Here is a 26,834-nt window from a genome sequence, read left to right as displayed (position 1 = left end):
CTCCTAATGTTATTTGTCTTTCCCCTCTCCACCCACTTGCTTCTCTGAGTCATCCCTAGATAATAATCTTCTTCTTCCTCTTTTCAATCCTTGTCTGATAGGAGTTTTAAAGTTCCTAATCTGGAGTAGGGCTTTTCTTTTTCCATGATGTAAATGTTTAATGAGATTTAATTAAGGTATATGAATTTCTTCTGCTTTGTAGGTTTGGGAGAGGTGGTGGGATTGTGGAATTTTCGACTGAAATAGATTTTTGCTCTTAGAGTATTTTTCAGTAGGGGTCTACCAAGGAGTGCTCAGGGATAACAGGGATTGGTCCTAGTAATGCGCAGCCCAGTGGTGTGTGTCGGGCTTTTAGGAACACAAGCCTGGCAATCCCTGGTGGTACTTAAATGGTCTATGCTGTGCCAGGGATCAAACTCGAGGCCTCCAGCCCTTATAGCTCTCTCCCTTACCCTTCTGTGGTACTTTTGCTGTTGTCTTGGTTTGGTTTTGGCCACATTAGGCTGTGCTGAGTACTTACTCTTAGTGGTCTGGCTCTGCACTCAGGAATCACTCCTGGCAATGCCCGGGACCATATGAGATGCCAGGGATCAGACCCACATTAGTCACTGTTAGGCAAGCACCCTGCCCATAGTAATATCTCTCCTCTGTAGTTTGTTTTTGTTTTTTTTTTTTTTTTGCTTTTTGGGTCACACCTGGCTTTGCACAGGGGTCACTCCTGGCAGTGCTCAGGGGACCATATGGGATGCTGGGAATCGAACCCGGGTTGGCCGCGTGCAAGGCGCTGTGATATCTCTCCAGCCCCATCTCCTCTGTAGTTTTAATATGGATGTTACTTGATAATTTTCTTTTTAGACATTTCTCATTTTGAGACATCTTTTCCTAAATCAGTCCATCTCAGCTAAGTGTATTTTACTTAATAGCATTTTTTTTCTAAGGTTGAAGGATGATGACTGATGTGTCTTCTCCGTTTCTTATTTGTTTCTGTAGGATCATTAGCACTCTAGTAATTCACCTTCTTTCCTGTTCCCCAAGGTCCAGGGAACTCTTGCCCCTTAAAGGTTTTCTTATCTGCTCCAAGACCTTCCCAGGACTGCTATCCTGGTCCTTCAGTATTCACTTCTTTAACTCTTTGTAAGGAGCCAGATAAGTAAACAGTTATTGGCCACATCTGTGCAAGAGCTACCACTACTCTTCAATCTTTTCAACCCAAACGAGGCCTACCAGGTCACTCTCCTCAGTGGGAACTAGGGCTCTGTGGTATTCAAACCCACTGTGGCTCTTAGCTGAGCCAGCTGTAGGAATTCCAGAAGACTCCAGCTGCCTGAGCTCCCAGATCTTGTGAGGCTACATCTCAGGTGGCATCTTTCAGACTAACTCGACATGAAGGGAGGGGAGCTGGAAGCTTGGTACTTTTATCCCTTTGACTTCTTATTCCTGTTGTTTGCAGACCACTTTTTCACTATCTTTCACTAAGTTAATTGAGATGGGAAAGGTAATTTGTCAAAAAGTGTTGCCACCTTATTAAACCTTATTAAAAAGTGAGGGACTGGAGTGATAGTACAGTGAGTAGGTTGCTTGCACGCAACCAACCCGGGTTCGATTCCCAGCATCACATATGGTCCCCTAAGCACAGCCAGGAGTAATTCCTGAATGCAAAGCCAGAAGTAACCCCTGTGCATTGCCGGGTGTGACTCAAAAAGCCAAATTAAAAAAAAATTGAGTGAGGCAGTGATTAACAAGCACTTAAGATTACTAAGAAGGGCTGAAGAGACAACTCAAGGGCTCAGGTATATACTTTGCATGCTGACCACCCAGGTTCTATCCCTGACACTGCATGGTCCTGGATCAATGCTAGGAATTGCCCCCAAACCACTAGGAGTAACCCAAACATTTAAAAAAAAATACTTAATGTGAACTCTGAGATTTTATTAATATGTTTTTATTTTGCATAGTTTTGGGGGAGTTCTCCCAATTTGGGGGTTGCTTAAGTAGTTTTTTTAATCTGCTTAGTCTAGAAATGTGAAATAGTCTGGAAACATGCATGAGAATGCTGTGTCACAAGTTGTTTTCTGGCCCAATTCTTTTGGTGAGGATACCATTCAACCATTGGAAGAATTTGGCCATAGTTAAAGAATTTGGAATGGATTAGAGAGAGATACTGTATATCAGTTACTGCTATCAACTGTGACTATTTAAGGTTATTTCTTGCTCTTGTATGTATGGAGGAGGAATTCTTCTGTTTCCGAAATCTTACAGCGAGGCAGAGCCCTTTCCAGTATTGGGCTTTTCAACCTTCAGAATCACCTTTACATGGAAAATAAGAAAAGTAGAGGATTGTACAGGAAAGATTTTAAGAGACAGGATCACACAGTGTCCATTCCTCCTGTGCACACTGTACTGGGCAGAGCCCAGTCACATGCCCAACCTTTCTGCATGTGGTTAGAACCACAGAGCTACCCAGACTGTACTTGGCACGTGGCAACACTAGGGTTGAACTCTGAGCCTCATGCTTACAAGGTAGGCACTTTTTGCCACTGTGTCATTTTCAGACCCTTTGCGATCATTTTTACACTATGTTTTGGCCAACTGGATTCAGAGATCTCAGCAACTATCTTTACAAAGCCCTTTGGCATGTAATTTATAAAATCTGGATTACCTCTTCAGATTACGTTTTCAGAATTTTCCCCTTGCAGTGATTTTTTTAAGGGAGGCTTCATTTTTTAAAATATGCCTATTTCTTTTTTTTTTTTTAATGAGTGTCTTGTGCCAGTCACCACATATAAAAATCTTCAGATTTTCAGAGTATGAGGTAATTGCTAAAGCCAACTGGAAATAGATCAGGGATTAACAAATGTAGCACATATTTGCTGATGTCACAGGACTGTGACTGCTGAGACTGACTTGGCACAATCACTGAAAAGAATCATCTAGTGGCAGGCAAATAAACTTATGAAGAAAATGTTACATTTGCTATTGTCAATGAATACCATGAGGATTGGAGGAATAGTACAGGGCTTCAAATGTCTTCATGCAGACATATGGTCACAAGTTCAGATATTGAGCATAATCCCCAAGCACCACTCAGACTGGTCCCTGAACACTATTTTGGAAGTGACTGTGAGCAACCCTGAATTTGACCTTCCCCACAACCCCCAGAATACTGGATTAGGGATGTAACTCAGCAGTAGAGCACATGTCTTACATGTGTGAGCCTCTGGGTTCAATCATGACCACAACCACCATCAAGAGACAAAGAGTGAGAGGGATGGGCAGGAGGTGGGGGATTATGGCATATCATTTTAAGGATTTGCCTTATGATGAATAAGTTTAAAATCATCAATACCTTAAGTTTTGAAGCCATACTTAAGTTTGAAGTCAGTATCTTCCATTATGTTACAGCCATGCCTAGTGTGTTCCTCCTCAGAGTTGCCTGCCTCTTCCTGGACCATTTTGCTATTCTCCACCTGTCCCATCAACCACCCCCAGCCAACAGCCCATCCACACACTTCCCTCCATTATTACTCCTCAGAGACCTGAAGCCAATCAGTCCACACTTCTACTGATTTTACTTTTGAGCTTCCCTTTCCTCCTTTCCACACTTTCTTTTACTTTTAGAAAACAAAATTAAACACAAAATTTTTGCTTGCACCATGCACCATTCTCCAAAGTCACCTTTATTCTTTGGAGAATGAGTACACTTCTACAAATATATCTCTCTCCACTTAAAAAAATTCATGGTGGGGGTTGAGAGGCAGAAAAATAGTACAATGGTTAGGGTGCTGACCTTGTATGAGACCAATTGGATTTTATTTATTTATTTATTTATTTATTTTGTTATTGAATCCCCATGAGATACAGTTACAAAGCTTTCATGTTTCAGTTTCAGTCATACAATGATTGAATATCCATCCCTCCACCAGTGCACATTCTCCACCACCAATGTTCCCAGTATACCTCCCCCCTTTCCAAACATCCCCCTGCCTCTATGGCAGACAATTTCCCCTATACTCTCTCTACTTTGGGGCATTATGGTTTACAATATAAATACTGAGAGGCTATCATGTTTGATTCTTTATCTACTTTCAGCACACATCTCCCATTACGAATAATTCCTCCAGCCGTCATTGACTTAGTGATTCCCTTCTCTATTCCAGCTACGTTCTCCCCAGCTCATGAGACAGGCTTCCGACTATAGAGCAATATTTCTGGCCCTTGTGTCTACTGTCCTTGGATGTCAGTCTCATATTACTTTATATTCCACAAATAAGTGCAGTGATTCTATGTCTGTCTTTCTCTTTCTGACTAATTTCACTTGGCATGATACTCATTTCACTGAGCATGGGCATCCACTTATAAGGAAATTTCATAACTTCATCTTTCCTAACAGCTGCATAGTATTCCATTGTGTAGATGTACCAAAGTTTCTTTAACCAGTCGTCTGTTCTCGGGTACTAGGGTTGTTTCCAGATTCTGGCTATTGTAAACAATGCTGTAATGAACATACAGGTATAGATGTCATTTCTACTGTGCTTTTTTGCACCCTTGGGATATATTCCCAGAAGTGTTATTGCAGGATCATATGGAAGCTGCATTTCTAATTTTTGAAGGAATGACCATATTGTTTCCCAAAAAGGCTGGACCAGTTGGCATTCCTACCTACAGTGAAAGAGCATACCTTTCTCCCCACATTCACACCAACACTGGTTGCTTTTGTTCTTTTGAATATGTGCCAGTCTCTCTGGTGTGAGATGATATCTTACTCTTGTTTAGATTTGCATCTCCCTGATGATTAGTGATGTGGAGCATGTTTTCATATGCCTTTTGGCCATTTGTATTTCATGTGTGTGTGTGTGTGTGTGTGTATTCCTTTTTTGAGGAAGCTTCTGTTCATTTCTTCTCCCCACTTTTTGATGGGGTTGAAGGTTTTTTCTTGTATAATTCTACTAATGTCTAGTATATCCTCAATATTAATACCTTATCAGATAGATATTGGGTAAATATTCTTTCCCATTCTATGAGAGCTCTCTGTATTCCAGTCACTGTTTCTTTTGAGGTGCAGAAGCTTCTTAGTTTAATGTACTCCCATTTGTTTATGTTGGTTTCCACTTACTTGTTCAGTGTTGTTTCATCCTTAAAGATGTTTTTAGCTTCAATGTCATTAAAGGGTTCTGCCTACATTTTCTTCCATGTACCTTATCGATTCAGATCTTATATTGAGGTCTTTAATTCACTTTGATCTAACTTTTGTGCCTGGCATTAGAGAGAGAACAGAGCTCATTTTTTTAGGAGGTAGCTGTCCATTTTTCACCGAACTACTTATTGAAGAGGCTTTCCTTGTTCTACTTCACATTTCTTGCTTCTTTATCAAACATTAAGTAATCGTATATTTGAGAATCTGTGACAGAATATTCAACTCCGTTCCATTGATCTGCAGGTCTGTTTTAAGTCCAATACCATGCTGTTTTAATTACTACTGCTTTGTGGTACAGTTTGAAGTTGGGAAGGTGAGGTCACCCATCTTCTTTTCCCTAAGTGTTGCTTTAGCTATTTGTGGGGGGTTGTTGTTCCATATGAATTTAAGGATGTTTTGTCTATTTTTTGAAAAATGTCATAGGTATCCTGGTAGAAACTGCATTAAATCTGTATAGTGCTTTACCAACCGGGGTTTGAGCTGAACACAGACAGGAGTGATCCTTGAGCTCAGCCAGAGTAAGCTGTGAGCACCACTGGAGATAGCCCAAACAAACCAAAAATAGAAAGTTCGAGGCTGGAGAGAAAATACAGCAGATAAGACACTTGCCCTATACTATTTCCCTGGCCTAATAAATTAGTTTTTTAAAAGAGAAATATTGGGGAAGAGAGAAGAAAGAGAGAGTATTCAAGAGGAAACATGTGCGAGAGGAAAAGGCCAAGAATATCCATCTCAGATTGAAATGTGGATGACACCCAAGATAGAGAATGTGCCCCACTGGTCATTACAAAGGTTGTAGCATTTTCCCAAACTTCCCCCACCTAGAGTCTTTTGGTAGCAAATCAGTACAGGGATGCATCTTGGATTCGTGTATCTCTTTTCAGATTGTTATCAGGATCCTTAGTTTCTCTTGAAGCCTCTTTTTTAAAGTGACTGCCTTGGTTTCCCCATCTCCAAAGATTTCCATATTTGCATCTCAGTGAGGTCCAACTTTCCTGCTTCTGGGCAGTTTCAGGACTAGTGGTAACTTCTTTAAATCATATCTTGGTTTTACTGCTCAAAGAAAAAACATTAGCAGCAGCACACACCCGCACACCAACACCCCCTTCCAGGCTCCCTCTATCTATATCACACCAGCGATTCCTGTAATTAAAGCAGGTTCATCACAAACATCTTGAGCTTTGTATTCATGTTGGATTTAATTTTGTATATCTCTTAGCACCCAACAGATAGGAGCTCGTATTTATTCTCTTAGTAGGTATATAAGAAGTATTTATTGAGTGCCAGAGGTGTCACTCAGTGGTAGAGCCTTGCATGTGTGAAGCCTTCAATTTGATCCCTCTTATCATGTACACACCAAGACGTATTTTTAAGATAGCTTCAAGAGCTGAGTGCATACAGTACATGAAGGAGGCCCATGTTTGATACCCAGAAGTTCAGGGTCCCCTGAGCAGTACCACCAGATGTGACCCAAATCCAGCATCCCCATAAAAGAGACAGTACTATTAAATACATACTCCTCTCTAAGATAAGCTTATGTAAATGTACTGTGTGAACTTGGTGCTTATGATACCTCCTCTGTCTTCCAGATACCTTTATATATGAATTTCTCTTGATTTTTACAGTGCAAAAACAGCTCTTTTTTATTAATAAAATTCAGTTAAATCTTCAAAATCAGTGACTTGTACTCTCTCTTTTGATAGGCTTGTGTGCAAGCTGAACACGAGGACCACCATCCTGGCAGCAACTAACCCCAAAGGCCAGTACGACCCCCACGAATCTGTCTCTGTGAACATTGCCCTTGGCAGCCCTCTCTTAAGCCGATTTGACCTGATCCTTGTTTTGCTTGATACCAAGAATGAAGACTGGGATCGCATAATTTCTTCCTTTATCTTAGAAAATAAAGGTATGTGGTGGCCAACAAAGTATTCAAGATGAAAAAGTAGACATAACCCAATGGATATACCTCCCAAGCAATTGGAGGTACTTAGCTAGAAAGCAAAGAGGATACACTGTTTGGTAATCACAAGTTAAAGAGCATATGAAGGGGCCTTTCTCTCGTTGCCATGGGTGAGATTGTCGCTGTAAAATGCCTCCTTTGTGATGTATAGAGACAATACTAGGATAAATAGTTACCACTCACCTCTTACATACAAACAAAACAGGACTGGACTAGGATGATTCTCAAAGATCTAGTAACATGCCTTCCATGCAGGAGGCCTGTGATCAAGCCCTGGCACCCCATGCCCCTCTGTGGACTGGGAGCAGCCCTGAGAACCACCAGATGTGGCTAAAGTATTAAAACAAAACAACCCATAAACCTGGGCTTCTTTTGCAATTAAATTATATATACTCAAATACTTTTCTATTTGCTTGTTTTGGGATCACACCTAGAAGTACTCAGTTTTTGTTCCTGGCTCTGTGCTCAGGGGTCACTCATGGCAGGACTTGGGGGACCATATGTGATGTTGGAGATTGAGCCTGAGTCAAGATAAGTTTCTTACCCTTTGTTCTATCTCTCTGCCCCTCAAATTTCTCTATTTCTATTGTACATACCGGAATTATTCTGAATAATTATTTTAAACCCTGAAGGAAGTTTACCTTTATTGAGTTTATATTCTGAGACTGGTTAATCTAGAACTGTATGCCATGCAGAGACCAGATTCCAATGGTCATAGATCCTAAAAATATCTCTACCAAAAAAAGGAGTGGAGGGTGGCAGGATTGGTGAAATGGATAAAAGTGATCAAAAGGTATAAACTTCTAGTTATGACATAACTTATAACTTATAAATTACATATAACAACATGTAAGTGCTAGAGATGTAATGTACTTACATGTATTAGATGCATTGCAGTGTGGTAACTGTAGTGAGCAGTATTAGATATAACATTTGATAGTTGCAAAGAGTGTACATCTTAAAAGTTACTTTCTTATTATAAGAAAAAAGATACAACTGTGAGATAATGGTTACCTAAACTTGTTAACTGCAAACTTATAGTGATCCTTTTTTCAGTATTCACCAGGAACAAATCAGGTTGTATACTTAAAACAATGTCATACGTGTCATAGAAAGAAAATAATAAAAAATAAAGAAATTAATGAATTTTACCTAGTTTTCAGAGGTTTTAACTTTTCAGTAGGAAGTTCTTTGAAGAGAAGTTGTAGATAGCTGATGACTTGAAAATAATTTGGGGGTTAGATTCATTCACCTTTTACACGATTCATGTCTCCTATTTTTTTTTTAATGTTTGAAACTTTATAAACACCAAGATTTACAAAGCTGTTCCTAGTACATTCAGGTATTTAGTGTTCCAGCACCAGTGTCCTAGTTGCCCACCTACTTCTCCAGCCTTTAACAGGCACAAAGTAATTTACTTTATATTGCTTGTTATGTATCTCATGATGGTGTAAGTAAAGTCATTGAGTGTTTACTGAACTGTTAGATGCAGTTAAATCTAATAAGTGTTATTGTTTATTGTTATTGTTTTCACTCATTGAGATTAGTGGGCTTCAACGCAACATTCCCATCTAATTTTCTATGTTCCTACTGGGCTGTCAGTCTTGGCCAAGTACTCCCAAGAGCTGTGGAGCTGGGAAGATTCAGCAGAATGGCATCTCAGCTGAGCTGTTTATACGTGTGGGTGCAGCACTGGGCGTTCCAACAGGACTGGCACTCCGCCCACCCCATCCCAAGAAGTCTCCAGAGATCTGGGCCCAGAGACCAGGACTATCTGGGCAGCTCAGTTGTGGCATTGGGGTCGGCTCTCCAAAATCAGTCATGGAACTGAGTTGTTTACTTGCATATAATGTTTTTAAGGTAAACGTAATTAGCTCAATTGATAAAAATGACTTAGGTTAAGGTCTTCAGAGTGGGTGAGAGTCATGTCTTACCAAGACGTTCCTCCTTCCTGGTAGCTGGAACTCGCCATGCCCTTCTAAAACTCTGCACATGCTGGTGGATGCTGACATAACTAGCAAGGTTTTTCTTGATCTGCAGAAAGAGGGTTCCTGCTACAGATCTCCTCCACCTGAGATTGACTTGGTCAGTAAAGTGATACTTTGTTGGTATAATTCGTCCAACAAGAAAGCCAGGGAAAGTCTAACCAGACCGATGGGCAAAATTTCCCAAAACTGACAAATCTCTTGCCCGTCATTTTACAGAAAACAAGAGAGACTTATAAGACAAAAAAAAAAAAAAGCCACTTAAAATAAGATGAATATTAACCCTTTAAAATATTCTTGGAAATTACTTATTCAGTACCTGATTTTATAGGTTACCCAAGCAAATCAGAGAAGCTCTGGAGTATGGACAAGATGAAGACTTACTTCTGCCTCATCAGGACCCTGCAGCCTAAACTGTCTGACATGGGGAATCAAGTTCTTCTTCGATACTACCAAATGCAGAGGCAGAGTGATTCCCGGAATGCTGCCCGCACCACCATCCGCCTATTGGAAAGCTTGATACGACTAGCAGAAGGTGGATTTTATTCAGCAGATAATATTTCCATTGTGTGTTGAGATGTGCCAGGCTTGGGGCTTTGCACCATGACCCAAAGATGAGATAAATCATCCCTCTTCTAAGGTGTTCACAATCACTTACATGTTCAAGGCTCCGTGGGGCCAAAGAAAGACCTCAGAGGACTCGTACACATGCTGTGCATGTCAGAAACCCAGGTTTAATCTTTGGTTTTATCCCCAGAAGTACAGAGTCTGGAAGAGGCCCTATGCACTCTCGAGTGTGGCCGCAAAACCAGTAAATAAAGATTCTGAGCTGTGAAACCTTTTCTCTTCTGGAAACAGATTATAGGAGTTAGAGAGGAATGCAGTATTATTAAGGAAGATAACTCTTTTTGTAACATTTTAGGAAATAAGCTACAACTTAAGTCATTGTTTAAAAAGTTTTATTTATGTTTTATTTCCCAATTTTACTCTCTCAGCATTTTGGGTGGGATACTCTTGCTTGAACTTGTTTTGCATATTGCTGCCTACCACAAGCATATAACACCCCAGCCCTCAGACATGAGTCACAGATACATTCATACAGCTAACATGTTTCTCAAGGCTGTTTTCTAGCAGTCACTTTTACATTTTGCCCTTGTTTACATCATTCTAAAGAGAATTCATATAAATTGTCAAATGACAATGATTAAAGAATTCTGTAAACAAATACATTTCATTTTTTAAAGAATTTATAGGTAATATTAGAACAAGCAATACCCAGAGTTGAGATTGTGAACTTGATAGTTTTATAAAGCTCAGAGGTAAAAATATGCAAAATGATTTCTAATTTATTAGACTTTTATTATAGATTAGAAAAATTTTGGAAGTTATTGAACAAAAAAAATATGCTTATATAGCCCCTTTCTTTGTGCTTTATCATATAAATAATAAAATTGCCATGGTCTGCGCAGAAGGATTAGGCCCATTATTAGAGAAAAAGCTAATTAAAGGTAGACTTTTGTGTTTGTCCTAGTAAAATTAGTCATTAGTGGCTTAGCCATAAGATAGTTTTTTAGAAAGAATCAGGCAGAATATTATATTCATCTCCCCAAATATTCATTTAAAAATACCTTTGGGCCAGAAAAAGCTCAATGAACTAGAGTACAAGGTTCCATTCAGGGGCCTTTAGATGTACCCCTGAGCTCACTCAGGCATAAACCATGAGTACAGAGTCAGGAGTAGCCCCAGAGCACCCTGTGTGTGGTCCATAACCAATAATAATAATGACATAATAATAAATTACTGCCCATAATCTCAAAAGCGTCTTATTTTCTTAGCACATGCTCGCCTGATGTTTCGTGACACGGTGACTCTGGAAGATGCTGTTACAGTGGTATCAGTAATGGAGTCTTCAATGCAGGTGAGGGTATTCTGTACCTACTATCTGAACCCTCACAACCATCCTGTTGTTCGTCGATTGCCTCGAGCAGGCCCCAGTAACGTCTCCTTCGTCCTAGCCCTGAGATTTTTATTTTTAAGTGCCATATCAAAGCTCATTCAGGGTTAGGAGAATGAGACCCATCATTGTTCCTGGTATTTGGCATATTGGGTACGCCACGGGAAGTTTGCCAGATTCTGCCGTGTGGGCAGGTTACATTCAGTAGCCTGCCAGTTTGTCCAAAGTAAGAATGAGACAATAAGATGTCGCTTCTGGGAGCTGGGTTTTATAGTCTCTGGGTCTTGGCCGTTGATGGGATTACATGGCGCCAGGGGGCCAGTTGGTGAGGGTGACCCCTGCCTACTGGAATATGGAGGATCTGGGTGGAGGATGCTCAGCCCCGATCCGAGCAGCCTTGGAGATCTCAGCCCCGGGACCCGCATGCCTTTTTTCCTCTGCCAGTACCTTCATGCCTGTGGAGAGTGGTCTCCGCATGGTGGTGGCTGGTTCTGGAGGTCTTCGGCTGCCGAAACCCTAAATGCAGGAAATTTCTTAAATATAATTTGTAACGTAAAGAATTATAAAAATGATCAGATTCTAGATGTACTAATTCCAAAACATATCTCTAAAGGAAGCCATTAAAAAGAATGGGGAAAGTCACAGAAACCATTCTACGCATTCTCAAGATTACTTTTTTCCCTTGCTATAAAGCAGCAATTCTCAGCTTTTCCCAGCATACCTGAAGAATGCTCATGGTCTCATGATTTCCTAGAGCAATGTTTGCCCCAAGAACTGCAAAAAAGGACTAGTGAAAATTGCAAAAGGCTTCCAGCAATTCTGCCCCCCAAAATAAGAGTGTGGAGAGTGGTCTCTGGCATCCGTGGTCCTTGGTACCTCCTCTGTGCAGGCTACTGATGACTGGTTTTCTACGGTATTTTCTATTTCTCCAGACAATTCTATAGGGTATATAGATTATAGATTATAGTGTATGGTCTATAATTTATACCATCTAGCCAATTTCTACCATAATGACCTCAGCAAGATCAGCTGCCCTTGAGTCTGAGGCTATTTGAAGACCTTCAGGGTTTGAGAACTATTTGAAGATCACTGATGGGAGCTCAGGATAGATTATAGCATATAATCAGAGTATAAGTAAAGGCCCTCCCGTTGATCATTGATTTGCTCAAGCGGGCCCAGTAACGTCTCCATTGGAGACTTTGTTGTTACTGTGTTTGGCATATTGAATACGTCATGGGGAGCTTGCCAGGCTCTGCCGTGCGGGCGAGATACTCTCGGTAGCTTGCCAGGCTCTCCAAGAGGGGCGGAGGAATCGAACTTGGGTCGGCTATGTTGGCTGCGTGCAAGGCAAACGCCCTACCGCTGTGCTATTGCTCCATCTCGCCCCCATGGCAGAGCCTGGCAAGCTCCCCGTGACATATTCGATATGCCAAACACAGTAACAATAATCAGAGTATAGCACACATAATTAAAAGTATCAGCAGTATGTCTGGAGCGATAGCCCAGTGGGTAGGGCGTTTGCCTTGCATGCAGCCCACACAGTCAACCCGAGTTCTATTCCTCCACCCATCTCAAGAAACTGGCAAGCTACCAAGAGTATCCTGCCTGCACGGCAGAGCCTGGCAAGCGCCCCATGACATATTCGATTTGCCAAACACAGTAACAGATCTCATGATGGAGACATTACTGGGCCCACTCGAGCAAATCGATGAACAACGGGAGGACAGTGCTACAGTGCTTTCTATTTCTCACTGTTTCAGGGAGGGGCGCTGCTCGGAGGTGTGAATGCACTTCACACTTCCTTTCCTGAAAACCCCCTGGAGGAGTACCAAAGACAGTGTGAACTCATTCTGGAAAAGCTAGAGCTGCACGACCTCTTGAGTGAAGAGTTAACAAGACTTCAAAGGTGAGAAAAGAAAATCAAGAAAGGCATATAATAGAAAATCATTGTTTGGCATTTAGTAAAATGAAGAAAGTATAGATTAAATGTGGAAATGTCTGTGCTGTGTGTCAGAAATTGTTTGAGTTGTCTATTGCCATATTATCAACACCCCAAAAATACCGTGGCTTAGATAAAAACAAATAATAAAAAGGGGGAAAATTCTTAGTGCTCAGTTTTCTGGGAGTCAGAAATGGAGAGAAGAGCTCATTGAGGATGTTGATCTGCATTCTAGAGCAGTGTAGAGCAATTCAGTTAGCTGTGAACAGATCTGGAGTTGACATATACCCAAGCATATAGGGATAGTTATTGGATCAGAGCTATGTCGTACTGTCATCTGGGAAAGCATGCCTGTTTCATTAACAAACAGCTCTGACCCTCAATTCAACAAAATTGTTATTATTTTTAATGTAGGAGTATTGCTATTTAATCAGCCATTGATTAAGCTAATTGTATTGGGCATGAACTCCACATTACTTGTTTTTTTTTTAATTGAATCACCATGAGATACAGTTACAAAGCTTTCATGTTCAAGATTCATTTGTACAATGATCGAACACCCATCCCTCCACCAGTGCACACACTTACCACCACCAGTGTCTACCAGTGCATACACTCCCCACCCCCAGTCCTCACCCTGCCTCCATGGCAGGCAATTTCTCCAATACTCTCTCTCTACTTTTTGGCATTTTGTTTTGCTCGAATTTTCCCACCACCATTCAAGCCTGCCTGCCAGGGCTAGATGCTAGATCCTTTATTGGCCAATGCTCATTTTGAATATCTTGGGTGCCACGGCCGTGTGCTTCTGGAATCCCATATTGTAAATGATTGAGTTCCAGAGACATTTCTGCAGGGCACTTAATCCATTTTGGGATTCAATTGGATGTCTCTGGACCAGGGCTGTTTGTGCTCTAAGATGGTGCCTGGAGGCACATTGGGGTTGACAGCCAGGCCAACGAGTGGATGGGGAGCCAGGGAGAGACAGTCCCGCACCACTGCCGCCACACAGCATGGGAATTTAGTCCTGGAACCCGCATACCTGGGCCTTGCTTGTGGAAGCTCTTGGTCACTGGAATTCCATCTGGAGTAGGCTGGGAGAGTGCACCTGCTCCATCTAGGGTACCCCGGTGAAATTGACTTGGTATGGGGCCCATATCTCCGGTTCTGTGGTGTCTTCTTATATTCACTGCTGTGTCTCTGGCTTTTGATCTCTTTCAAGATTTATTTATGAGTTTCTTAAGCAAGGCCGCTAATAGAGTTTGCAGGCTGGCGCTGGAATTGGTTCATGGAGGTGACTGCCAGTACTTTCATGTGTATTGGGAAGTGGGGGAAGGTATCCCACCCCAACTCCATAAAAGCCTGGAGGTTTCAGTCACAAAGCCCACATACCTGAATTTTCAGCTGATTATATCTTGCTGAGGTCTGTCCTGAGATGGTGGAGTCAGGCCAGGGGTATGGCAGCACTTTTGGATTGTGGAAGCAAGTGGCTGCTGGGGGCCCTGCTTGGGCAGGCACAGGTCAACCTGCCCCGCTCCAATTTACCCCAGTCTGTTCAGCCATGGGCGGGTTCGAGATTAGCTATAGCTTTTGATCTCTTTCGAGATTTATATGTGGGTTTCTGAAATAAGGCCAATAAATTGGCTTGTATAGCTGAGCTGGAGGTGTTTTGTGGGCATGGCTCCCACATACCTAACTTTTGGCCATTTAACTTCTTGGTAAACTTGGTCCCAGGTTGTTGGGGTCTGGCCAAAGGCACAGAAGCAATTTTTGGTGTCAGGAAGCTTGAGGGCACCATCAGGCTGCTGATGCACTCGCTGATGCACTCGCCCTGCAGATACAGGTTGACCTGTTGGTGGCACCATGCCCCCTAAAATTATTTCTCTTTGCCCTGCTATTGCCTAGTGCTCTAGACCACAATAAGCTTTACTTTTTATGAAATAACCCTCTTTTCTTTTGCTCTTTGGTTTTTTTTTAATGCACAGTGGTATTATGGTCCAAGCTGCTGCTTTGACTCTTTTGTGCTTTGATGGAGCTTATCCTTTTCAGGCCTGCCGTGGGCGGGCTGGAGTGACTACATGTTTTCACTGAGGACAAACTGACATACTAGATTCAGGAAGGAATGGATTTCTGAAGCTCAGAATTAGAACTATGTGATAGAAAAAAAACAATTTGGTAAATTTAAAGTGATCATCCTTTGAGGGAAACAAGCATGAAAATTTTTGTCCTCAGTAGAGAGTGATATTACAGACAGGATCTGAATTCTGCCTTAAGGTATGTTTTCCTGTAATATTTCTTTGTAATGCTGGGCTTGTTTCCAGGTTGATTCCCGTAACAACCTGTGGTGATCCACAGAGCAGCCAAGTGCCCTGCAAATGACAATGGATTACCTCCAAGATAAACTCTAAAGTTAAGCTTATCAAGTGTTAAAACCTCAGTAGCACTTATATTTTTACCCCTTATCATAGAGCTCTCTATTACTTAAGGAGATCACTTTTTTGGGTTGGTGTTTTTCTGGGGAGTCACACCTGATGGTGCTCAGAGCTTAGTCCTGGCTCTCTGATCAGGGATCACTCCTGGTGGGGCTCAGTGCTTGGGGCACTACATGAGGTTCCTTTGAGCGGGCCAGGATTGACTGCATTAACAAGCAAATTACCTCTTGTACTTTCTTTCCCAGCCCAAGAGATGATATTTTTATAACAAAACTATTTGTATTTTTATCACAAGATAAAGACATTTTACGAGCAACCATCTGTCCCAAATGGTGACCATTCTAGCATCTTTGATTGATTTGCTTGAGCGGGCCCAGTAATGTCTCCACTGGAGACTTTGTTGTTACTGTGTTTGGCATATCGAATACATCACGGGTAGTTTGCCAGGCTCTGCCGTGCAGGCGAAATACTCTCGTAGCTTGCCGGGCTCTCCGAGAGGCTACCATCTTTAACAAAAAACAAACAAAACAAACAAAGATGCTTTTTTACAATGAAGTAGTAAAACTGCAGGTTTTATGGGGATAACTTAATTATCCATTAATTATCCAAGTCGGAAATAGACAAAAGTACTAGAGTTAAATTTTCATATGCTTTTAAGTTATTTGTCTTTTAGAATACTGTTATTGTGCTCTAACAATTATGAGTATCCCTTGACTTCAGAGTATTTTGAATAGAAACTAGTGAATTAATAAAAGAACAAAAATCATAAATCATTCTGTTTCTCAGAGAGATCTACCATTGATATTTTAAGTTAAGTATGCTTGAACTTCATTTTAATTTAATGTGTTTCCTTGCATGCATTTTCAGAATAATTTTCTTATCTTTGTTCTGGTGCAGTTTCCTTTTGAGATTTAGTACAAGGTCTGATTTATGTTTTCTGACATGATTCCATTTCAGATTTAGTACAGGGTCTAAATAGAAACCGAAGCAGTATGTACACAGGGTCATGTTGCCCTTTATTATGAAAAGACATTTCAAGATTGCTAGGAAGAGCTTTTATTTTTCTACTAAAAATATGAAATGCCTCACAGATTTGTGTGTCATCCTTGTACCAGGGCCATGTTAGTCTTCTCTGTACCGTTCCAATTTTAGTTTATGTGCTGCTGAAGCGAGCACTAGGAAGGGTTTTTTGAAGGACTCTCGTTTGAAAAATACAATCCCCATTAGAAACTGGCCCTTAGGTATTATTAGTTTCTAAAATGCCTGCGATTTGAAATGAATATCCCTAATCATATTCTTTATTCTGGGAGGATCAATAGGTTTTAGTTCCGTATCAGCATGATGGAGAGTTGCTGCACAGAACAGATGTTGAAGTGTAGCTGGGCTTTGTGAGAAGATGTCACAGTTGCCTAGGAGATCTGCCATGAATGTAAAGACTGAGAGAGAGTGGTAGGGGCCCCCCATCCAGAGGAAGCACAGTCTCATTACTCTTGAGAAATGTGACTTTTTTAGTTGTAATAAAATTCCATACCCCGTTTAGGTAAAGAGCTGAAGCAATTTCAATCACTGATCTTTCACTTTGGATTTCATCCGCGAACTGGTTACAGAACAACCAGAGCGACATTCATGATTAGCAGGCCACTACTGTGCAGCGAGACACAGTCTGTCTCCCAACTCCATTTAGCATGGGAAGTGATGACAATGACCCTTCAATCTTAATTGAATTAAGTAGACTTTCAGACAGATATAAAAGTATAGACAGATCTGTGGCCACTTAATTTTATTATATTATATTTATAGAGGGCTAGAGTGATGGCACAGTGGGTAGGGTGTTTGCCTTACATGCAGCCGACCTGGGTTCGATTCCTCCACCGCTCATTCCTCCACTCCTCATTCCTCCATCCCTCTCGGAGAGCCCGGCAAGCTACCAAGAGTATCTCGGCTGCACAGCAGAGCCTGAAAAGTTCCCCGTGTCATATTCGATATGCCAAAAACAGTAACAATCTCACAATTTGTTGTGAGACGTTACTGGTGCTTGCTCGAGCAAATCGATGAACAATGGGAGGACAGTGCTAAGAAAGTGCTACATTTATAGAATATATTAGAATGATTTATCAGAGCAAAATATTTGACAAAACTTTGTACAAATGGGAAAATATTTCTTCTCCTGTTGCTCTGCAACCATATTTGGTATTAACTTGGAATTATCTTGGATTTAAAGCTTTATATGGCTCCTCTGAGAATACAGAAATGACAGGTTAAAATTCTCTTCCCATTAATCCACATTTTCCTTATGTATGTCCTCTACAGGTTGCGGAATCAAAGTGGGACCCAATCCCAACAACAGGCTACGGAAGCAGAGTCTACTCCAGAATTCATGAGCAATGACCAAGGTGAAAAATCCACATTTAGAACTTCCACACCCCAGGAAATGAATTGTGGCCGGCATATCTCTTCCCCTGGAGGTAGTCCCAAGGAAAAGCCGCTTCTTGATCTCTCATCCCATGTGGGGCCTAATAGATCAAATAGAAAGCATTCAGCTGAGCTCAGAACTAACCAAGATAATGGTTTAGACCAGTTTGATACCATGGTACCTCATCAAAGTGAACAAAAAAATACTGTTTCTGCATCTTTTAGTTCCAAAACAGCTGCAGGAGAAATGGCTTTTAAAGTCCACAACGAATTTCAAGGAAAGGAAAAGAATCAGCTGGGTCAAACTGGCCAACTTCCAGCTCCAGCAGAGACAGAGGGTACAGGGAGGCCAGATGATGTTGAGAGTGAAAAGGCAGCAGTAGTACCTGAAGCTGTAGTATCTGCTGATGAACCGAACTCAGTGCTGACTCATCATGTCCCCAGGAAACTGCACAAACTGCACAAGGGAAGAGCCCAGAAGTGTAGAAGCACCAACACAACACCTTCACTCCCCACTTGCCCTTCTCCTCAATGCACACCTGTCCCTAGCCCAGAAAAAATGCTGAAAACTCCCAAAAGAAAGAGACAGAAATCCCTCACTCTGGCTGAAGAGCCTGAACTTGAAAATGTTGAGAGTCAAGGTCCCCCTTTAGCCAAACTGGCAAAGTTTACTTTCATACGGAAGTCCAAACTGATCCACTGCCCTCAAGACCACAGCTATGAGTCTCCTGGTACAACTAAAGTAACAGTTGAGAGTCCTAACCCTTCCCAATGTAGAACAGGAGAAGAAGCAGTGCTACCTGGGAAGGGCTCAGAAAGGTTGACATCCATCTCAGGAAACTGAAGCTCAGAACAGCTACTGGGCAATGCAAAGGAGGTGCCACAACAGCCACCACAGAAACATGGATCAAGAGATAAAAGAGAATGTTTTCCTGAAAAGAGAATTATACAGCCTGAATTAGAGCTGAGGCATGAGACTGGGCATTTTCATCTTACTGGTGAAAAAGATGGAAAGGAGCTTTCGTGCAATAATAAAAGTGGCAAGGTTCATGCTTCTACCTTAACCAAATTGGCAAATTTCTCCTTCACTTCCTCTGAATCCAAAGAAGAATCCACATCTCCTCCTAAAAGTAAGAACTGGAGTGAGAAAGGCCCAAGCCTTCCTTCTACCACCACAGCCCCAATATTTGGCAGTAAAAGGAAAAGTTTTCAGCTAGAGAGTTCCACTGAGAAATTGAATCTTTCAAAAAAATCTCTCTTCTCTTTATCAGAACTAGATGATGAAGCATTAGATTTTGATTGGGAAGAAGAAATGAGAAAAAAACCATAATCATGAAAAGCTTTTTGATCAGCTTTCAGCTTCTTATCCCAATATAACACTTTGAAGGTAGCAGTATAGTATTTGTAAGGGTAGAAAACTGTTGACCCTACTAAGTTGGCATTCTCAAACTAGCTCCACTAGCAGGTTTTATAATTTCAGATATAACTTCTTGACTTAAAGAATTGTAAATCTGCTTAAGTAAGGGCAGCATTAGCTCTGAATCAAATGCTTCACATTGTGCTTAATTTGCAAAGGGGAGTACTTGTGTTCCCAAAGAAGTCCCTGTTTGGGGTTTGTTGGTAGTTGATTTTTTAGGGGCCACAGGGTCTTCGTTAGGTCACTTATTTTACTCATTGTGACTCAGTGCCAGGCTTGTGGTGCTCATATGCTATTCAAAGCAGACAAACTGCTCCTCTAGTTTTCCTTTTATTTGTTTCTTAGTGTTTCATCCAAGATTTACCAGGTACTGTGTATATTCATTAGGATTTGCCAAAATCATGTGCTTTTTCTAAACTTGTCTGAGTTTATTTTCATGTCAGATTAAATGCCACTAGTGCTTTTTTCTCTTTGAGAGGCATCTTTCTAAGTCCATGGTAACCCTGAAGCTGATCAAACAGTATTTCTCTGACATACAGGCTTTTTGGTTTAACCATTTTTTAGCCAACATGTGCTTCAAGGTAATCTTTAACTCTTGGGGACCTGTCTTCCGCACACTTTAAATCCATAATTGGAGGGAGGGTGTGCAGTAGCTTTCAATCATGTATCATGGCATGTAGCCAAGTGATTGAGAAGAAAAAAGAACTACTAAATCATGATACATTTGTCTTTAAAACAAAGCAAGTGACTATATTTGGGAGGAATGGACATCTTAAATGCTTGAAATAAGTTTTTCCTTCACATTCTAGTATGGGTTGCTAGAATTCTGTAACTGGAGACTTTTTCTTAATTATGAATCTGAAAAATAATTAGTATATTGTTTAATTTAGGGACTTTCAGACATGAGGAACATGTTAAAACTTGGCTTACTGTTCACTTCAGAGCCAGGGAGATAGCTTAAAGGTCTGGAGTTTATGCTTTGACATCAGAGCCCCAAATGTTCAATCCCCAGCACTTGAAGATCCCTTGAGCACTGCTGGGAGCACCCCTCAAGCACTGATCTGGGAGACTCCCCTGAGCACTGTTGGTTGTGGCCACAAAGCAACAGCAAAAAGACAAAGTTCATTTCATCAGATTATACTGGAAAAGTAAAGATTCCCAGTTTTTCTTGAATGTTAACACCAGAATTGATAACATTTTCAGGAACGCTTTAAACTTTGACTAGAAAGTTAGAATGGATGAGTCTTTTGAAGTTTTCAAACTGTTTCAGCAGCTAATCAGAGACGTATAAGATATAAAATTTATTGTTATGAATTTAGTTCTCCCTATTTAAAACATCAAGACTGGTCTAAGTTCTTTGTTGTTTCTGTACTTAATAATGTCCCAGCATAGTATGAATATTAATTTTCTAAATTGCTATCTTTCAATATAACTACTCCTAAGTTTCACTGTACTTGCTAAAACAAAAAGAAAGGCTCTAGGTTGTTGGCAAATTGAATTGATCTGGCTATGGTATGTTTTGGTAGCCTAGGATATTTTAATTCATAGCCTCTTGTTGATGAGCTGCTTTTAAAAAATTAATAATAATAAAGGGCCTCCCCAGAACTCTTCAGGGGCTGAGAGGTGTGTGGATGGGCAGGGCCCACTTCCATCTCCACGGGTGCTCATCCTGGACCCAGTAGTGCTGGGAGTTCACCAGGTCCACATGCTATGGTGCTGCGGTGCAAGGCCGGGGGGGGGGGGGGGCGGCAGTGCCAGGGAGCTAACTCATGCACGTGGGGCATGTACTCCAGCCCATTGAACTGTGACTTTGGGCTCAGCTGCTTCCCTTCATTACCATATTTTTGTATCTAAAACCTGGTATTTTTTACCATAATAACATTAAATGTGGTGTGATTTAAGATATAAAATCTCTTCGCTTGTCATCATATTAAGTAAGGTGTTTTGATGCTATCAACATTTGAAATGGATGTTATGTTATCTAGGGAATAGAACAGGGTTTTTTGTGTTTATACTCATTTTCTTTTTTTTTTTTTCTGCTATCGAGTCATCAGCCTGCTTCTTGATTCCTTTAAGCATTTCCTGTATAAATAGTAGGTATTATTGATCAAATTTGGGTGTCAGAGATATCCAGAGGGGTCAGCAATGGGCAAAGTGCTTCTACTTTGGTTGAGAATTCCTTGTAGTTTTGCAGCCGGGAAGTGTTGAATATTCCGAAATCACGATTTACTCTGTTGATGTCCTTTTCTTTTTATTTTCTAGCATTGGAAATGTAATTGTTTAATATTTAAAGTCATTAAAATGAAATAAATAAAATATTATTGTGACTTTTTTGTCTTAAACGTTTTTGGTTTTTCTTGACCAGTGGTGGTAGGATGGGATATAGGGGTTCCCAGGCAGTGCCCCGGGACCTAAGGACCACTCCGAGCTGTGGAGGGACATTGTGGTGGATGCTTCTGAGGCACATGTATTCACCTTTTCCTGTATGCTGTGAGATTTCATGAATGTCAAGATTCTTCCCGGATGGGTTTTTTTTTTTACATTATATTTATTTATTTATTTATTTATTTATTGAATCGCTGTGGGAAAAGTTACAAAGCTTTCAGGTTTAGGTCTCGGTCATGCAAATATCAATCACATTTCCCTTTACCAATACTTATTTTTCACCATGAAGAACCCCAATAAACCCCTCACCCCCCCAATGACTGTGAGGCAGATTAATTCTAGTTAACACTCTATCTACTTTGACTAGCTTCATTGTTTTGATAAAAGTTGCACCAATATTATTTAGAGTTTACCCCCCCCCCCATCAGCCATGCTGAAAAAGCATTGTGAAATGATTTGCTTTCTACAGCTGGATTCAAGAATTAAATGATGTCGCGCAGTTTTGGATTTCTGCTATTTTACTTATTAACCCTGGAAGTATTTCTACTGAGAGTCAGATAATTAAGAGATTGGTTTCTCTGCTCTGGAGTCATGGCTGTGCCGGAGAGCCGCTCGTGGTGGGCAACTGGTGACCTCTGTAGGGCATGAAGGACAGGCCGGAACGCCCCCCTTCCCATGAGGTTTCAGTCGTGCCCCCACCCCTGGCTGTCATACCTGCTGTCCACAAGGCTCCCATGCGGCCTCCATCTTTCTTTCCAGAGAGGAGCCGGATGGTTTTTAAAGTGCGTAACAAGGAAGCATACAGGTGTCTTTAGGGAAGTAATGTACAGTTTCAAAAGTTTGTCTGATCATTAAAGGAAAGTGTAAAAAGTACCCTTAATGCTTGAGTCTTGTTGGATTATTCTTACTAAAGACTAGCGGGTGCATATGCTGCCTCAGCACATATGTTGCTGCCAAGTGAATGCAGTGCCCAAGTACATGTGTGGCCTGCATCTCCCTTCTTGCGATGTGTACTTTCATGCTTTCATATCTAGTGCTGGGATATGTACCGGAGTGCTCGTTCCACTTTGGGTAAGCAAATGTGTTCTCTCTTGAGCACATTACTCTCTCCCCTGTCCCCATTTTCAAAACTTGCAAATAAAACCTGTTATACTTAAATACTTTAAAAAAAAAAAAAAAGACTAGCGGACTCCAAGGCTGGAGCAGTAGTACAGTGAGTAGTGCACGTGCCTTGCACATAGCTGACCTAGGTTTGAAAACCTAGCACCCCATATGGTCCCCTGAGTACAGCCAGGAGTGATCCCTGAGCTAAGAGCCAGAAGTACGCCTCAAGAACTGCCAGATATGGACTCAAAACAAAATGAAAGACTAGCAGAATCCTTGATATAAGTTTTATAATGTAATGTTATTTGAACACAATTTTTTTATAAAAGTACCAAAGTAGATTGTTACTAGAACTGTATAAACAATTGAGTTATTATGTTTCAGTGTTTCTGACTGGAAAATATGTAATTTAATTGATATTTTAATATGTTATGCAATTTATGATGGGATTTATTATAGTTTTAAACTATATCTTAGAAATATAAGCAAAACGAGCATATTGTGATGTCTTTACCTCTTTGACTTAACTCAGACTTTAAGCTTTTCTAAAGGCATTCTAAAATTTTAATAGTATATAGTTTTGCTTTACAAATATTTATTTTACCAAACTTACATATTTTGTCGGGGCTGGGGCGATAGCATATTGGGTAGGGTGTTTGCCTTGCACATAGCCAACCCGGGTTCAATCCCTCCACCCCTCTCAAAGAGCCCGCAAGCTACCGCACAGCAAAGCCTGGCAAGCTCCCCGTGACATATTAGACATGCAAAAACAGTAACAACAAGTCTCACAATTTTTTGAGATGTTATCTGGTGCCTGCTCAAGGAAATCAATGAACAATGGGAGGACAGTTCTACAGTGCTAAATATCTTGTGTGTATGTTTTACTTCAAGAGCTAAACATACGTTACGGTGGTTACTGGAAAATCAGCTTGAGAAAAATCAGTGATCAGCCACAAGGGGGACCTCCAGAGCTCACCTTTAACCAAGTCACTGGCTTTGAAATAGTTACAAACCTACATACATATCTTGAAAATCTCAATCAAGAGATTGTCTGGGACCAGGCTGACTGTTCACATGCAGCTGATCAGGTAACCTATGTCCAAAACTAACATTTAGACCTAAGCCATTTAGAAGGTTCCTTTTATTCCTCAGTGTTCAGAATACCATCTTCTATATTAGCATTCTATTTAATATTTAAAGGGAAATAGAATGAAATTCCTTATATTGAATTAGTAATGGTAGTGTAGATCATACATTTGCTTGTTTAGATAAATATTTCTCTTGTAAGTAAGGGGAAGACAGTCTAACGCAGGAATGATCAAATGATTTTTCCCTTTTCCCTTTCATTCTTCCTTGCCTCTCAACACTCAGAAGTCACAAACTCAAGTAGGGTTGAGCAGGAATGAGCCACAGTCAAAGCTTGCTCAAAATTCTGCAGGTGATTTCCCAGTGAAAAACTGTCCATTCCATTCCACTGTTCACGAGAGAATGTCAAACTGTCTTGACCACACAATACTTCTGCAATTCAATCACTGTTCTTGCTTACCTCATGTTCTTTGCTTCACAGAAAATCTAATTGCCTTTACTAAAATATTAATATAATCCTTTCCCTTAGGGCTGTAGTGATAGCCCAGTGGATAGGGCAGTTGCCTTGCATGCAGCCCACTAGGCTGACCCAGGTTCGATTCCTCTGCCCCCCTTGGAGAGCCTGGCAAGCTACTGAGAGCATCTTGCTCGAACGAAGCTACCTGTGACGTATTCAATATGCCAAACACAGTAACAACAAGTCTCACAATGGAGATGTTACTGGGCCCGCTCGAGCAAATCGATGAACAACAGGAGGACAGTGACAGTGATATCAGCATTCTACATTAACATTGAAAGAGATGAAAGAAGGCTCCTGACTCACATCAGCATTCACTTCAGCAGAGTCTTTGCTTTCACTGTCCCATCTTGCATGTCGTAGGGGCCCTCAGAAATATGGGGAGACATTCCCAGCACATATCCTATTCAGTATCACTCAGGACATGTACCAGAAGCTGTGTTATCTTCAGTACTTTTACAGGTCCAATATCTCCTCTCTTGCTTGAAAGTTTAAACATGTTTAAAGTATTTTTTTAATGAGTGAACAAAAGTTCATGAATTTTTTATGTAGATATTCCAGTGGGAAGTACATTCTGAGATGAAAGTGGGATGTGATCATTGGGTGTGATTTATTTCACGAAGCAGAAACTATCTTGTAAACACACATAATATTTAGACCTCTCCTATTTATACTGACATTCTAACTATGGAAGATCTAAACTACCTAAAAGAATGTATTGGGTTAATAACAAAACCAGTTTTGAAATATCAATAACTGAACTTTCAGTGTCCACTGGTAAGGTAGCATAGAAATATTAAGCCAACAGATTAGATTCTAGAACCAAATAAGTTGCTAGTCAGCTATATGAGCTGTGTCTATCTTCAGAGACCCATAGAAGCAGAAGTCTGAGTCAAGTGTTGTTAAGTTTTAAGAAAGGAGAATCCTAAGAGGCTATATGCAGTAAAATGATGTCTTGTAAGGATTTAGCAGGGCAGGAAACACTCTAGGAAGGTGACATGTTCTCCTAAGGGCTAGTGCTCTCCTGCTGCCTCTTAAGTATATGCCAGTGTGCTCCCCACATCACAGCCCCACATTCTGCTCATTCAAGACTTCTCTAAGAGCTTTTCATTTGCTTTGGGAGCAGATCCCAACTATATCTTTTCCTGTTTTTACCAGGTGATGCACCCACTTCTACTTAACTGATTCAGACTGTTCACTTTAAGAGGAAGTGGAGATGGAGGTGGTTGAGTGACCTTCTGGGCCAAATATAGCTGTGGGTAGAGACAGTCCCCCCAAAAGGGAGATGGGTGGCAGTGATTGGTCAGTCTAGTGAGTGTCTTCTGTCTTCACAGGGTTTGAACTTACAGATTCTATCATTCTACCAACCTTTATAGTGTTTCTTACAATTACCAAGTTGGAAGAGCATGTCTCTGAAGACTTCAGTTTATCTTTCCCGAGGAAGTCACATAAATTCTGACCTGAAGGCAACTAAATGTTTTTTAGGTTCTAGCCACTTTTATCTGTTGAAAGTACAGTCTATGCTGTAGGTCAGATAAGAAGCTTTTTCTTGTGTCCCTGGGTAGCAAACATTTATTTTTCTATGTATAAATTGATCCTTGTAACCGCATCATAGCTCTCAGGAATACTCAGATTGAAGAACAGATATAAAGGATATTACTCTGAACTATTGTTTTACATCACTGAAACAAAAACAAGCACTAAAGATATATTTTAGCATCTTTTAAAATTTTCTACTTTATGCATGCCAACAAAATGGGAAGTAGGTACACTAGGAAGAGAGGGAACACACTTTAGTGTGTTAGAAATACTGATTTCTTATTCATTTATTTATTTGTGATTTTTATACATTTTATTTTCATAAACTAGTTCACAATAGTTCATTACAGATAATATTCAAACACCCACCCCACCAGCGAGCATCTTCCCACCACAATAAAGGGAAGTGTGTGAAGTTTGCTGTATTTCATTCTGGAGCCTTTTAAGCCCATATATAAGAGAATACAAGTATGTTAAAACCAAACGTGTGCTACTTTAAGTACATCAGTGGGCTAGAGTATAAAAGATCGCGTGGCCGTGAATGCAGCAGCGCACTCCAGCAAATACTGCATCACTCTCTTCCTGGAGCTTTGTGTTATAGTCTCTGGATCTTGGCCATTGAAGAGATTACATGCGCTGGGGCAGTTTGTGGGTATAACTGCCAAGCTACTGGAAAACTGGAGAGCTGGGTGGAGGAGGCCCAGTGCCAATCTGAGCAGGCTTGGAGATCTCAGCCATGGGTCCCGCATACCTGGATTCTTCTTTTGCTTCCCTCATGGGTGAGGCTCATCCAAGCGTGTGGAGAGTGACCTTGAGCATGGCTGCGGCTGGGTTCTGGAGGTTTTGGGCTGCCGGAGTTCTGCTTGGAGTGGAGGGAAACTCAACCAGCTCCCCTCCAAGGGGCCCCGGTGAA

The 26,834-nt window shown here is 41.0% G+C and overlaps 1 protein-coding gene and 1 non-coding gene across 2 annotated transcripts in view; one reads left to right on the top strand and one right to left on the bottom strand.

Annotated features, from left to right (window-relative positions):
• MCM9 (minichromosome maintenance 9 homologous recombination repair factor) overlaps positions 1-21,037 on the top strand; it is a 79,241-nt gene extending 58,204 nt beyond the window's left edge. Inside the window, exons 9-13 of the mRNA XM_056125062.1 lie at positions 6,898-7,100; positions 9,471-9,674; positions 10,975-11,057; positions 12,854-12,999; positions 17,772-21,037. Of these exons, the coding sequence (XP_055981037.1) occupies positions 6,898-7,100; positions 9,471-9,674; positions 10,975-11,057; positions 12,854-12,999; positions 17,772-18,717 (1,582 nt within the window). The 3' untranslated portion in view covers positions 18,718-21,037. The remainder of the gene's footprint in view (positions 1-6,897; positions 7,101-9,470; positions 9,675-10,974; positions 11,058-12,853; positions 13,000-17,771) is intronic.
• On the bottom strand, positions 16,531-16,637 carry LOC130033921 (U6 spliceosomal RNA). The gene has a single exon (XR_008794024.1). It is a non-coding gene; the product is annotated as a U6 spliceosomal RNA (small nuclear RNA).
• Positions 21,038-26,834: the final 5,797 nt, after the last annotated feature.

The sequence above is a fragment of the Sorex fumeus genome, unplaced genomic scaffold (genome assembly GCF_029834395.1).
Source record: "Sorex fumeus unplaced genomic scaffold, SorFum_2.1 ptg000054l, whole genome shotgun sequence".
Classification (NCBI taxonomy): Eukaryota; Metazoa; Chordata; class Mammalia; order Eulipotyphla; family Soricidae; genus Sorex; species Sorex fumeus.
The sequence above is the reverse complement of the archived record's forward strand: the minus strand, read 5'-3'. Positions and strand labels throughout refer to the sequence as shown.